The following is a 13788-nucleotide window of genomic DNA, read 5'->3' as shown; positions in this document are numbered from 1 at the left end:
GTGCCGGGATGTTCTAGCCCGTGTCTCAGGCCGCCCCACGCCACTGAGGGGACGCGTGCAGGTTTCCGGGTTCTAGAACTTTCCTTCATAGGGGCCCGGGGGGGAAGGGACCAGCCCAGGAGACGCCGCCTCCAGCCCCCTGGTCGTGGATGGCAGCAAGAGGCAGAAAACGGGAGCCGGAGCGACAGCACAGCGGGGAGGGCGTTGGCCTGGCACGCGGCCAACCCGGGTTCGATCCCCGGCATCCCAGAGGGTCCCCCGAGCACTGCCAGGAGTGAGTCCTGAGTGCAGAGCCAGGAGTCAGCCCTGAGCATCACCGGGTGGGACCCAAAAAGAAAATAAAAAAGGAGAAAATGATAACCGCAGGCTACTGAGAAAGTTCTAGAACCCAGGGTGGGCGGGGTGACGTCAGGGAGTCCCCCAGGCCGGGCAGCCCACCGCGGATCCCGACAGCCTCATGTGCTCGCCGAGCCCGTCCATACGTGGCCTCAGAGTGGACACTGCCCAGCCGTGAAGCCGTCACGCACCCGCTCTGTCCCCCGCGTGCTCGAACCCTGGGCCGGGTTGCGGGGCTCCGGGATGGGGCTGGGGGCCTGAGTCCCCCTGGGCTCTGCTGTCCCCTGCGCCCGGCTTCCCACCGTCTCCCGCGCCCCGTCCCCCAGCTCGCACCCGTGCCCCTCGGGGCCGCGGGTCTGTCTCAGGCTCCCCCAGCCCCCCTTCCTCCCGCCCTGCAGAACAACGAAGGCGGGGTGACTGCCCAGCTGCCCAGTGACGTCACCTCCCTGAACCAGACCGGGCTGAAGCCGGGCGAGGAGTACCTGGTGACCGTCGTGGCCCTCCGCGAGCAGGCCCGGAGCCCCCCCACCTCGGCCACCGTCTCCACCAGTGAGGCCACGCCGCCCCCCCGTGCCTCGGGCCCGGGGAGGGAGGACTGTCTGGCTCGGGGAGGGAGGACCGTCCGCTTAGGGAGGGAGGACCATTTGACTTGGGCAGGGAGGATCATTTGGCTTGGGCAGGGAGGAGCACCCAGCTTGAGGAGGGAGGACCGTCTGTCTCAGGCAGAGAGGACGATCCAGCTCGGGCAGGGAGGACTATCCGGCTTAGGGAGGGAGGATCAGCTGGCTTGGGGAGGGAGGACCATCTGGCTCGGGGAGGCAGGATTATCCGGCTCAGGGAGGGAGGACCATCCGGCTCAGGGAGGGAGGATCATCCAGCTCGGGGAGGGAGGACTATCCTTCTTGGTCAGGGAGGACCATCCAGCTTAGGGAGGGAGAATCATTTGGCTCTGGCAGGGAGGATCATCTGGCTCAGAGAGGGAGGACCACCCAGCTCAGGAAGGAAGGACCGTCCGGCTCAGGGAGGGAGAACCATCCAGCTTAGGCAGGGGGAATCATGTAGCTCGGGCAGGGAGGATCAGCTGGCTTGGGGAGGGAGGACCACCCGGCTCGGGGAGGGAGGACCGTCCAACTTGGGCAGGGAGGACTATCCAGCTCAGGGAGGGAGGACTATCTGGCTCTGGGAAGGGAGGACTGTCTGGTGGCCCTTCTACTCAGTGCTCAGCGACACTTCTCCCGTGTTGCTTCTCCGGGCAAACATGGACAGAAATCCGGGAGGGCTTTCTGGAGGAAGAGGCACCATCCACATGGGTGGGGCAGGGACAGTACCAGAATAACTGACTAGAAAGGAGGGACTTGATGAACAGTGAAGCAGCTAGAGCTAGGAAGGATGAACAGCAGCTGGGGCTGGAGAGGCAGGAGGGTGTGGGTCCAGGCAGCAGAGGGGGGGAGACAGGGAGAGAAAGAGAGAGAGGTGGGGGAGGGAGAGAAGGAGAGGGAGAGGGAGAGGGAGAGGGATGGGAGAGAGGTGGAGGAGGAGGAGAGAGAGTGGGAAGGGGGAGGGAAGGAGAGAGCGGCAGGTCCCACCCAAGGAGGCTTCATTCCTCCTGCCCCCGGCTCCCCCCAGATGCCTCCTGGCTCCCCTGGAGTCCTTGGGGGGCGGAAAGAGCAGGGGGGGCCAGCCCCATCCTTTTCCCCAGGGCACTTGTGCCACCTTCTGCTCTTACCAGGGCTGGGCCCGGCACCAGCCTCAAGATTTCCTCCTGCTACTTGAACTCTGCTTTGCTGGAGATAAACGGAGAGAGACAGTGGCACACGGAAGCTGGGCCAGCGGGCGAGCAAATTAGGCCAATATTCCGGGCTGGGTGCCATTTCCCATGGGACCGACTGACTTGGGAGACAGACGGACAACCAACCTGGAGTGGGCGGGGTTTGGGGGGTATTTAAAGCAGAAACAAGAAGCATAACTCTGACCGACCCCTGGCAGCGGGGGAGAAGGACCTGTACAGAGGTTGAGAAGCAACGGAGAATTTACTGGGAGGAAATAGAAGCGCGGAGGGGCCAGGCGTGCACGGGGACCCACGGAAGGCAGCCAGGGAGGAGAGTCGGACACGGCCGCCTCTTCCATCTTTCTGAAAACTGCATGTTCAAACCTGTGCCTTTGCTTCCCCTCCTGCCTCCCTGTCTTTGCCTCTTCATTCCCTCTCTCTCTCCTCCCGCTCTCTCTGTCTCTCCCCCGCTTCCTCTTTCCCTTTTTCTTCCTTTCTCTCCATCTCTCTCTCCATGTCTCTCTCCCTATATCTCTCTTCTGCCTTCTCTCCCTCTCTCCCTCCCTCTCTCTTCCTCACTCTCCATCCCCCTCTCTCTCCCTCTCTCTCCCTCCTTCTCTCTCCCTCTCTCTCTCCGTCTCTTTCTCTCCCTTTCTCTCTCTCCCTCTCTCTCTCCGTCTCTTTCTCTCCCTTTCTCTCTCTCCCTCTCTCTCTCTGTCTCTTTCTCTCCCTTTCTCTCTCTCCCTCCCTCTCTTCCTCGCTCTCCATCCCTCTCTCTTCCTCGCTCTCCATCCCCCTCTCTCTCCCTCCCTCTCCCTCTCTCTCTTCTCCCTCCCTCTCCCTCTCTCTCTCTCCCCCTCTCCCTCCCTCCCTCTCACTCTCTCTCTCCCTCTCTTTCTCTCTCCCTCTCCCTCCTTCTCTCTCCCTCTCTCTCTCTGTCTCTTTCTCTCCCTTTCTCTCTCTCCCTCTCTCTCTCCCTCTCCCTCCTTCTCTCTCTCTCCATCTCTTTCTCTCCCTCTCTCTCCCTCCCTCTCATTCTCTATCTCCCTCTCTCTCTCCGTCTCTTTCTCTCCCTCTCTCTCCCTCCCTATCTCCCTCTCTCTCCCTCTCCCTCCCCCCCCCTCTCTTTCGCTCCCCACGCAGTCATTGACGGGCCCACGCAGCTCCTGGTCCGAGACGTGTCGGACACGGTGGCCTTCGTGGAGTGGACGCCGCCGCGGGCGCGGGTGGACTTCATCGTGTTGCGCTACGGGCTGGCGGGCGGCGAGGGCGGCCGGACGACGTTCCGCCTGCAGCCGCCCCTGAGCCAGTACTCGGTGCAGGCCCTGCGGCCCGGGACCCGCTACCAGCTGGCGGTCAGCGCCGTGCGGGGCGCCAACGAGAGCCGCGCATCCACTGCCCAGTTCACCACAGGTGAGTCTGAGGGCGCCTTCACCATGGGTGCATGCGGTCAGTCCCTCACTGGGTTCTTGTCTCGCCTCGCAGGAAGGAATTTCAGGAGTAGCCGGGAAGTGAAGTGACGCAGATTTTATTCAGAGGGTTTGGAGGGAATGAGGGAGAGAGAGTGGGAGAGAGAGGAGAGGAACTCGCTCCTGGTGGTGCTTGGAATCGGACCCAGGTTGGCAGTTTGCAAGGCAAACGCCTTCCCCACTGTGCTATTGCTCCAGCCCCCTACCTCATTCTTTTCTTTCTTTTATTTTTGCCGGGGGAGGGGGGGGTCACACCTGGTGATGCTCAGGAATTTCTCCTGACTCTGTACTCAGGGCGTTTGCCTGGCACGCGGCCAACCCGGGTTCGATCCCTGGCATCACATAGGGTCCCCTGAGCACCACCAGGGGTGATTCCTGTGTGCAGAGCTGGGAGTCAGCCCTGAGCATCGCTGGGTGGGACCCAAAAAGCAAATAAAAAAGAAAGGAGTGTGAATAAGCGGGGGAGGAGAGAGACTGCTCTGGCCCCGGAGAAATGAGCATCCCAGGGCTGTCCCGGCACCTGGAGGGCAGCGTAGCTGATGTAACTGTCCAGCAGTTCTTGCTCTCAGTGTGGAGTTGTTTCCTGCTGCACCTGGGAGCTGTTGCAGGAACAACTCAAACCCTGGCCACCCCCGCTCCTGCCCTGTCCCGCCACTCCCTGATGGTGTGAGTGAATGGGGGGCGTCCTGCCAACTGTGCAGCAGCGGGGAGTGTGAGCTGCAGGCGGAGAGTGTCCCGGGACCCTCAAGGTTGGCCCCTTGGCCTGTTGCAAATGACACTTCAGTCACAGTTAGCCAAAGTGCTTTTCCCGGGCAGGGCCGGGCGGGTGACTCACTCGCCGTTAGAGCGGAGTTTCGCTCCCGCTGATGGACGGGGCCTTGGCGGGGAATCCCCGCTCAGCTCGGCTGCTTGGAGTGTGTGTGTGAGTGTGTGTATGCATGTGAGAGTGTGTGTGAGTGTGAGTGTGAGTGTGAGTGTGTGTGAGTGTGTGTGTGTTAGTGTGTGTGTGCGTGTGAGAGTGTGTGTGAGTGTGTGTGTGTGTGTGTGTGTGTGTGTGTGTGTGTGGCCCCTTCTCTCCACTGGAGACCTTCCCCAGCCCATCTGCCAACTCACCCCCAAGGCCCTCGGGCCCCCCTCCCCCCCGCAAAGACCACCACTCTGGCCAGAGTCCCCACCGCCCTCAGACGCTCCCAATGCCCTCAGTTGTGTTTCTGAGGCAATTCCAGGGCCAGAGAAACGCGCCAGAAACCGCCCCCCTGAGAGCAGATGAGGGCTGGTCACGTGCTTTTGTCCCTTTTTGGGTCCCACCCGGCGATGCTCAGGGCTGACTCCTGGCTCTGTGCTCAGGAATCTGTCCTGGCGGTGCTCAGCTGTGTGCCAGGCCAACGCCCTCCCCGCTGTGCTCTGGCTCCAACCACCCCCAAAGGCTAATCTTTGCAGGGGTGATTCCTGAGCACAGAGCCAGGAGTCAGCCCTGAGCATCGCCGGGTGGGACTCAAAAAGCAAATAAAAAAGAAAGGAGTGTGAAGAAGCGGGGGAAGAGAGAGACTGCTCTGGCCCCGGAGAAATGAGCATCCCAGGGCTGTCCCGGCACCTGGAGGGCAGCGTAGCCTGAGAGAATTCTCAGTGAGGAATTCTCTGAATCCGGGTGCCCGGGAGCTGTTGCCTTGTTGTTTGCCAGGGCAAACAACCATTCCTGCCCTGTCCCGCCACTCCCTGATGGGAAGAGCGAATGGGGGGTGTCCTGCCAGCTGTGCAGCAGCGGCCAGAGTGTCCCGGGGCCCTTGACGTATCACTCGCCGTTAGAGAGGAGATTCGTTCCCGCTGATGAACAGGGCCTTGGGGGAGCTCCTGGGGGCCGCAGCCAGGCCTGGGACCCCCCGCTCGGCTCGGCTGCCTGGGGTGTGTGTGTGTGTGTGTGTGTGTGTGTGTGTGTGAGTGAGTGTGTGTGTGTGTGTGAGTGTGTGTGTGTGAGTATGTGTGTGAGTGTGTGTGGCCCCTTCTCTCCACTGGAGACCTCCCCCAGCCCATCTGCCAACTCAACCTCAAGGCCCTTGGACCCCCCTCCCCCCTGCAAAGACCACTCTGGCCAGAGCCCCTACCTCCCTCAGACGCTCCAATGCCCTCAGTTGTGTTTCTGAGGCAATTCCAGGGCCAGAGAAATGCGCCAGGAGTTAAGGAAGTTCAAGCCGTTCTGTTCCCAGAATGCGTGTTCCTCCCCGCCCCCAACACCCCGGACTCGGCCCCGTTGGGGCCCTGCCAGGTGCCCAGAGGCTGTGCTGCGCCCTTGCGTGGACCGCTGGGGATTTCCAGGAGAGACACCTGGGCCCCCCACCATGGCATGGGACCCCCCGGCCCCCAAGGGAAAAGGCAAATGCCCAGGGGTCCCCCGGCCCCGTGGGGTCAGCTCTGGAGGGCGCCTGCAGAGTTGATCCTATCAGGAGCCGTTAAAGCCCCCCCAGGGCTGGTCAGAGAGGGGAGGGGGGGACAGGCGTGTGTGGGCGGGCTGGGGGCTCCCCCACAGGGACCCCCCCAGGGAGGCCAGCAGCAGGGACAGGCGGGGGGGGCAGTGCCCTGGGCAGCGGACGTCCAGACACCGTGCTGGTGCCCCTCAGTGCCCGGTGCTGCAGCTCTAGCCCGCCACCACACACACGCGCGCGCGCGCACACACACACACACACACACATACACCTGCACCCCCACACACACACACCTGCACCCACACATGCACACACACGCATACACACACCCCTGCACACACACATGCATACGCACACCCACACATGCACACCTGCACCCACACACGCACACACATCTGCATACACACACCCCTGCACCCACACACTCACACCTGCACCCACATGCACACCCATCTGCACATGCGCATACACACACCTGCCAACGTCGCCCAGACCCTCTCTCTCACGCGCGAGGCTTCCCCTCTGGGCCACTTTGCGAGGTCGGGGGTCATCTGCTTCCGTCCCTGTCGCGGGGTCCATAGCCGGCAAACAGCAGTGGCCTTTGGGGGGCCTCTGAGACTCAGCGTCTGCCAAGGGCGGGGCGGGAGGGGTCCTGACGGTCTCTGCCCGGCTGACGCTGCCCCCTCCGCCCCCTCCCAGAGATCGACGCGCCCAAGAACCTGCGGGTGGCGTCCCGCACGGCCACCAGCTTGCACGTGGCCTGGGACAACAGCGAGGCAGAGGCGCAGGCGTACCGGCTGGTGTACAGCACGCTGGCGGGCGGGCAGTACCACGAGCTGCTGGTCCCCAAGGCCCCGGGGCCCGCCAGCAGCGTCACACTGACAGGTGAGGGGCGAGGCGAAGAGGGGAGGTGGGGGGGGGGAAACGGGACAGATCTCTCCCTTCCAGCCCTGGGGAATGAACGAATGAATGAATGACCCCCTTGGGCCAGCCCCACGTGTGGTCCCAGCAATGGCATCCCCGGGCATCCCCACACCCCTTCCCTCTTCCCCCTTCCCTTGTCATCGCCCCACCCCTTCCCTGTCCTAGTCAGACACAAAGCCCAGTATGAGCCTCTCAGGGACTTTCCCCGCCGCCCACGCTCTCGCCCCCCCCTCCCTCCCTCCCTCCTTCCACCCTCAGGCCCCACTGGGGGGGGCGCCTCCTCCCTCCTCCCGCCCTCAGGCTCTCTCTCAGCCCCTGCCTCTTCCGGGCTGCACTGGGGGTGGGGGGCCACTGTTGGTGTTTTTTCCCTGGTCCCTCCTGCTTCTCCCCTCCCCACCCCCCTGCCCGCTGCCTTGTGTCAGCCTCTCGGGGCTGGTCGGGGCCACGTGGATGGGTGGGGGCGGGTATGGATGGACCCGTGGGTGAGCTTGAGTCACCCAGTGATGGGGGAGGGACGGATGGATGGATCCTGAAGGGACGGGCGGGAGGGTAAATAGACCAAAGAGGAGAGGGTGCCCAGGGCTCACTGTGGTGGGCGATAGCACCGCGGGGAGGGCGCTGGCCTGGCACACAGCCAACCCAGGTTCGATCCCCGGCATCCCATAGGGTCCCCCGAGCACCGCCAGGAGTGATTCCTGAGTGCAGAGCCGGGAGTCAGCCCTGAGCACAGCTGGGTGGGACCCAAAGAGGGAAAAAAAAAAAAAAAGAGTGATCCTGAGCACAGAGCCAGGAGTCACCCCCGAGCATTGAGGGCATATATACCCCAAGGGATGAGTGGCCAGGGGACGGGTGAGGTGCTGGCCATGCGTGTGCACTCTCACGAGTCTCAGCCCACCCGGAAGCGCGGTGGAGAGTTGCTTCCGGGAGGTCGAGAGCGGGCTGCCCAGGTGGGGAACGGAGGAAGCAGGGGAAGCCGAGAGCCAGGACAGGAGTCTGGGGGGGGGGGGTTGTCTCTCCCCTGCCTCTCCGGCGGGGCCCCTCCCATCTAGTTTCTGAGCCGCAGCCCTGCAGGCCTTTGCCGTCCTGCCTGGCGGCCGGCTTGAGTCTCGTCGGGTGCCGGGTGCCGGGTCCTGGCCCGGGACGCCTGGGGGTCCCCAGGGGCGACTCTGCAGCCTCACCCGCCGCTTTCTGCAGAGTCGGGAAAAACTTATAGAGTTTTCCGAAAGCTGGGGGCAGGGGAGAGGCGGGAAGGAGGGAGGGAAGGAGCCGGGGCCAAGCCCCCTAGGGCCCTCCGGACCCCCCCACTGGCAGCCTGAGGGCGACCCCCCCCCCACCCCTGCTGTCTAGTACCAGCTGCCGTCAGGAACACACCCAACCACCCGGAACATGGCAGGGCTGAGACCCAGCAACACGGCAGCACACACAGGCCCCACCACTCACACACGCACACACAGACCCCACATCACACCACCCACACACATACACATATGGACACACACTATGAAATCCCTCTGTGTGCTAATATAAGATGCACTGGCCTCAGATGCCCGCTTGTTACACACACACACACACACACACACACACACACAGTCCCCCTTGGCAGAGGGCCCCCTGCAAGGCTCCAGGACAGAGAAGGCACAGGGGGATGGAAGCCCCCGCCCCCGACGGTGAGTCCTTTCAATTCTGCTCTCCGGCCCTCGGCCCTCGGGGTGAGGCTGGTTCCGGTGTGAATTCTTGAATGTTTCATTTACGCTTTATAAGTAAGAAACCCAGGTGGAAGCCGCGTGCGCCCGACCCACCCGGTGATGCGTGGCTCCTGCCCCCGTCCCTCGCGCTGTCACCCTCCGTCTGGGCCGTGGGTGCCCCACGCCATTACTGGCCATCGAAGGTCTTGGTAGAGTCAGGCAGTTCCCATCGCCAAGATAACCGAATTCCTCCCGAGGAGGATGTAACTGCACGGGGCAGGAGTATTGACGGAGTTCAGCGTGGGCTCTGAGGAACTGCACCATCCCTCTCCCCCACTCACCCCGACCACCGGGACCTCCCGGGCACTGCATTCATCCCAGTGAACAGGCTGAAGCCAGCCAGATGCATCCTGTCGGGATGCAGACTGGAGCCACCACAAATAAACAGAAAAACCAAACAAACAATTTTTTTAAATTGGATTTATTTGTGCTTTTGGGGTCCCACCCGGCAATGCTCAGGGGTTCCTCCTGGCTCTGCACTCAGGAATCACGCCTGGCGGTGCTGGGGGACCCTATGGGATACCGGGGATCAACCCGGGTCAGCCACATGCAAGGCAAACACCCTCCCTGCTGTGCTATCGCTCCCATCCAAAAAAATTTTTTTTTAAGGCTCAGGGTTCCATGCCCAGGCTGCCGTCATGTGGCTGCACCTCTCCCAGATCCTGGACCGAGTCTGGGCTCTCTGATGCCTTAATAGCCTCTGTCCACCCCGTGTCCGTCTGTCTGTCTCTCCCACACCCCGGTAGCCTCGGTTCCTGCTTCTTCCCACAGATCTGATCCCTGGCACCGAGTATGGGCTGGGCATCTCTGCCCTCATGAACTCTCGGCAGAGCGCACCGGCCACCATGAACGCCAGGACTGGTGAGTGGGCGGCTGAGCAGGTCAGGCTGGGGGGGGGGGCAGGGAGGGCATTGGCCTGGCATGCGGCCGACCCGGGTTCGATTCCCAGCATCCTATAGGGTCCCCTGAGCACCGCCAGGAGTGACTCCTGAGTGCTGAGCCAAGAGTCAGCCCTGAGCATTGCTGGGTGGGACCAAAAAAGAATATATATATATATATATATATATATATATATATATATATATATATATATATATATATATAAAACGGGTGAGGCATTTACCTGGCACGCGGCGGACCCGGGTTCGATTCCCAGCATCCCATAGGATCCCCCGAGCACTGACAGGAGTAACTCCTGAGCACTGCTGGGTGTGACCCAAAAGAGCAAAAAGAAAAAAAATAGTATCGAGGGTGAGGCATTTGCCTTGCACGCGGCCAACCCGGGTTCGATCCCCGGCATCCCCTAGGGTCCCCCGAGCACCGCCAGGAGTGATTCCTGAGTGCAGAGCCGGGAGTCAGCTCTGAGCATCGCCGGGTGGGACCCAAAAAGCAAAAAAGAGAAGAAAAGATGGGGCTGGAGCAATAGCCCAGCGGGGAGGGCAATGGCCTTGCACGCGGCCGACCCGGGTTCAATTCCCAGCATCCCACAGGGTCCCCCAAGCACCACCAGGAGTGATCCCTGAGTGCAGAGCCAGGTGTGGCCCTGACCCCCGTTTCCTGCGAGACCAGGCCCCCTCCGGCGGGGGGCCCCTCTGAGCCCCCTCGTGTCCCTCTCAGAGCTGGACGGACCCCGGGACCTCACGGTGAGGGCTTCCTCGGAGACGTCCATCTCCCTGATGTGGGCCAAGGCCAGGGGCCCCATCGACCACTACCGCATCACCTTCACGCCCTCCTCGGGGGTCTCCTCGGAGGTGACCGTGCCCAGGCACGTGACCTCGTACACGCTGACGGACCTGGAGCCCGGCGCCGAGTACATGATCTCTGTCACCGCCGAGCGCGGCCGGCAGCAGAGCCCCGAGGCCACCGTGGACGCTTTCACAGGTGCTGGGCGAGGGAAGTGGGGCGGCCCGGGTCCTGGAGGCTTGAGGCAGAGGGTGATGCATCAGCCGGGCAGAGCCCTCAGAGAAGGGGCGAGAGAGAGAGAGAGAGAGAGAGAGAGAGAGAGAGAGAGAGAGAGAGAGGGAGGGAGAGAGGGAGAGAGAGAGAAGAGAGAGGAGAGAAAGAGAAGGGGAAAGAGAGCAAGAGAAGGGGAGAGAGGGAGCGGGAGCGGAGAGAAAGAGAAGGGGAGAGATAGGAAGAGAAGGGGAAAGAGGGAGGGATGGAGAGGGAGAGGAGAAAGGGAAAAGGAGAGAAAGAAGTGAGAAAGGAGAGATAAGGGGGAGAGAGAGAAGAGAGAAAGAGAAGGGGATAGAGGGAGAGATGGAGAGGGAGAGGAGAGAGGGAGAGAGAGAAGGGAGAGAGAAAGGGAAGGGGCTATAGGGAGGGGGAGGGAGAGAGGAAGGGATGGAGAGGAGAGAGGGAGATAGAAAGAGAAGAGTGATTGAGAAGGGGAGAAGGGAGGGAACAGAGAGAAAGAGAAGGGGAGAGAGGAAGAGATGGAGAGAAGGGGAGAGATAGAAAGAGAAGGAGGGATGGAGAGGGAGAGGAGAGGAATAGAAGGGGAAAGAGGGAGGGAGAGAGAGAAGAGAGAAAAACATTGGGAGAGAGGGGAGGGAAAGAGAAGAGAAAAAGTGAAGGGGAGAGAGGAAGAGATGGGGAGAGAGGGAGATAGAAAGAGAAGAGTGATTGAGAAGGGGAAAGAGAGGAAGAGAAGGGGAGAGAGGCAGGGATGGATAGGGAGAGAAGAGAGAGAAGAAAGAGAAGAGAGAGGGATGGAGAGGAGAGAGAGAAGAGAGAAAGAAGGATGGAGAAGGAGAGGAGAGGAGAGAGAGAGAGGAAGAGATGGAGAGGAGAGAGAGAGAAAGAGAAGGGCAGAGAGGGAGGGATGGATAGGGAGAGGAGAGCGAGAAGAGAGAAAGACATGGGGATGGAGAGGGAGGGGAGAGAGGGAGGATGGAGAGAGAAAGAGAAGGGGAGTGAGTTGAAGAAAAGGAGAGGGAGAAGGGGAGAGAGAGAGGTATGCTGAGGGAGAGAGAGAAGAGAGAAAGAGAAGAGAGAGGGGGAGAGAGAGAAGTGGAGATAGGGACTGATGGAGAGAGAGCAGAGAGGAAGAGTAGTGGAGGAAGAGAAGGGGAGAGAGGGAGGGATGGAGACGAAAAGGTGAGAGAGAGAGGAGAGAACGAGAAGAGAAAGAGAGGAAGAGAAGCGGAGAGAGGGAGGGATGGAGAGAGAGAGGAGAGGGGAACAAGAGAAAGAAGGGGAGAGGGAGAGAGATGGAAAGTGAGAAAGAAGGAGGGATAGAAGAGAGAAGAAGAGAATGGGGGGAGAGAGGGAGAAGGAGAGAGAAAGGGAAGGGGAAAGTGGGAGGGATGGGGAGGGAGAGCGAGAAAAGAGAAGGGGAGAGAGAAGGAGAGAGGGAGAGAGAAAGAAGGGCAGGGAGGGAGATGGAGGGAGAGGAAGAGGAGAGAGAAAGGGAGAGAGATTGGGGGAGAGGGTGGAGTCACCCCAGCTGTGCATGGGTCTGGGGGCCCAGTGGGGGTAGCCGGGGCCACCTCACAGCCCATCTCCCTCAGCCGGACCCCGCTGTTGCTCTGTTCAGTGGCCCCCAGGCATTGGGTGTCTCCCGAGGCTCAGGGCTGATGCCTCTCCGGGCGCAGCTTCTGGGACCCAGGCAGGCCGTGCCAGGAGGGGCGTCGTTGGCCGAGAATTGGGGTGGGGGGCAGCTTCCTAAGTTGCCAGCGCCCCGCCCCGCCCTCCCTGCACGTTCTAGAACCTTCCTTGGTGCTGTTCCCCCCCCCCCCCCGCAGGCTTCCGCCCCATCTCGCACCTGCACTTCTCGCATGTGACCTCCTCGGGCGTGAACATCACCTGGAGCGACCCCTCACCGCCCCCCGACCGCCTGCTGCTGCGCTACGGGCCCCGGGACCGCGAGGACGAGGCACGGGAGCTGGCGCTGGGCGCGGCCCGCCGGCACGCGCTGCTCTCAGGGCTGCAGCCCGCCACCGAGTACACCGTCAGCCTGGTGGCCGTGCACGGCGCCGCACGCTCCGAGCCCATCGTGGGCTCCGTCACCACCGGTGAGTAGGGGTGGGGCGGGCGGGCACGCGTGGGATGGAGGGGTCCCTCCTCACCCCTGCCCGGGGAGACCCAGCCACACGGGATGAAGGGGTCCCTCCTCGCCCCTGTCCCGGGCGACCCAGCCACACGCATGTCTGCGGGCAGGTGTGTGTGTGTGTCTATGTTCCCTCGGGGGGCTGTGCGTGAACCCCGAGACCCCCCCACCCGAGGCACCAGGCGGGGGTCCAGGCCCCTGGCTGGCTTCAACGGGGCTGTCCCATCCCGTCCGGAGGAAGGGGGATGTGGCTCAGGCTTCTGGTCTGGTCACAGCATGCCAGAACCCCTGCAGGACCCACAGGTTTCAAGAGGGCTGGAGAGAGATGGCCTTGGGCCTGGCGGGCGGAGAGCTGGCTGCAAGCCCCCCCCACCTCAGGAGGTCTCCCGGACAGCACCATGGGCAGTCCCTGAGCACTGATCCAGGAGTAATCCCTGAGCACTGATCCAGGAGTAATCCCTAGATCAAAACAAGCACAGAGACAGACTCCACGGAAAGTGTCCCCAAAGCCTGTCCCCACCCACACTGAACCTGGCCAGCTTGACTTCCTGGTGTTGACACAATAGCTTCTTGGTGTCACACAATGACTTCCTGGTGTCGACACAATGACTTCCTAGTGTCACATGATGGCTTCCTGGTGTTGACATGGTGACTTCCTGATGTCACACGATTTCTCGATGTCACACAGTGACCTCCTGGTGTCAGGCGAGGTGGTGACCCAGGCTGTGGCCCTCCCTGAGGTCAGCAGCCTGCCGCGAGCCCCTGGGACGCCGAGCCCCCCCCCCCACCCCGCCTGCCTGGCCCCTGAGACCCTCCCCCACTCTCGGCTTTGTCCCCTCCCCCCTCGTAGGCATCGACCCCCCCAAGGACATCACCATCGCCAACGTGACCAAGGACTCGGTCGTGGTGTCCTGGAGCCCCCCGCTCGCCCCCTTTGACTATTACCGCGTCTCCTACCGGCCCACTCAAGGTCAGCCGGCATGGGGGGTCTGGGCAGAGGGGCGTGTGCGGGTGCAGACGCTGACCTCCAGCGTGTGAGGCCCAGTGGAAGAAGGGGGTGCTGGGGCTGGAGCGA

General features: G+C 62.2%; 1 protein-coding gene across 4 annotated transcripts in view; it reads left to right on the top strand.

The window, feature by feature from the left end:
- Positions 1 to 13788, top strand: part of TNR (tenascin R) — a 265395-nt gene that overhangs the window by 230531 nt on the left and 21076 nt on the right. For all 4 annotated transcript variants that reach the window (XM_055120164.1, XM_055120163.1, XM_055120162.1 and 1 more), the window contains 7 exons: positions 735 to 885; positions 3248 to 3517; positions 6693 to 6878; positions 9434 to 9523; positions 10280 to 10543; positions 12409 to 12678; positions 13564 to 13683. In XM_055120164.1, the coding sequence (XP_054976139.1) occupies positions 735 to 885; positions 3248 to 3517; positions 6693 to 6878; positions 9434 to 9523; positions 10280 to 10543; positions 12409 to 12678; positions 13564 to 13683 (1351 nt within the window). The remainder of the gene's footprint in view (positions 1 to 734; positions 886 to 3247; positions 3518 to 6692; positions 6879 to 9433; positions 9524 to 10279; positions 10544 to 12408; positions 12679 to 13563; positions 13684 to 13788) is intronic.

Source organism: Sorex araneus, chromosome X, assembly GCF_027595985.1.
Source record: "Sorex araneus isolate mSorAra2 chromosome X, mSorAra2.pri, whole genome shotgun sequence".
NCBI classification, from domain to species: Eukaryota; Metazoa; Chordata; class Mammalia; order Eulipotyphla; family Soricidae; genus Sorex; species Sorex araneus.
Note: the sequence above shows the minus strand (reverse complement) of the source record. Positions and strands in the feature narration are given on the sequence as shown.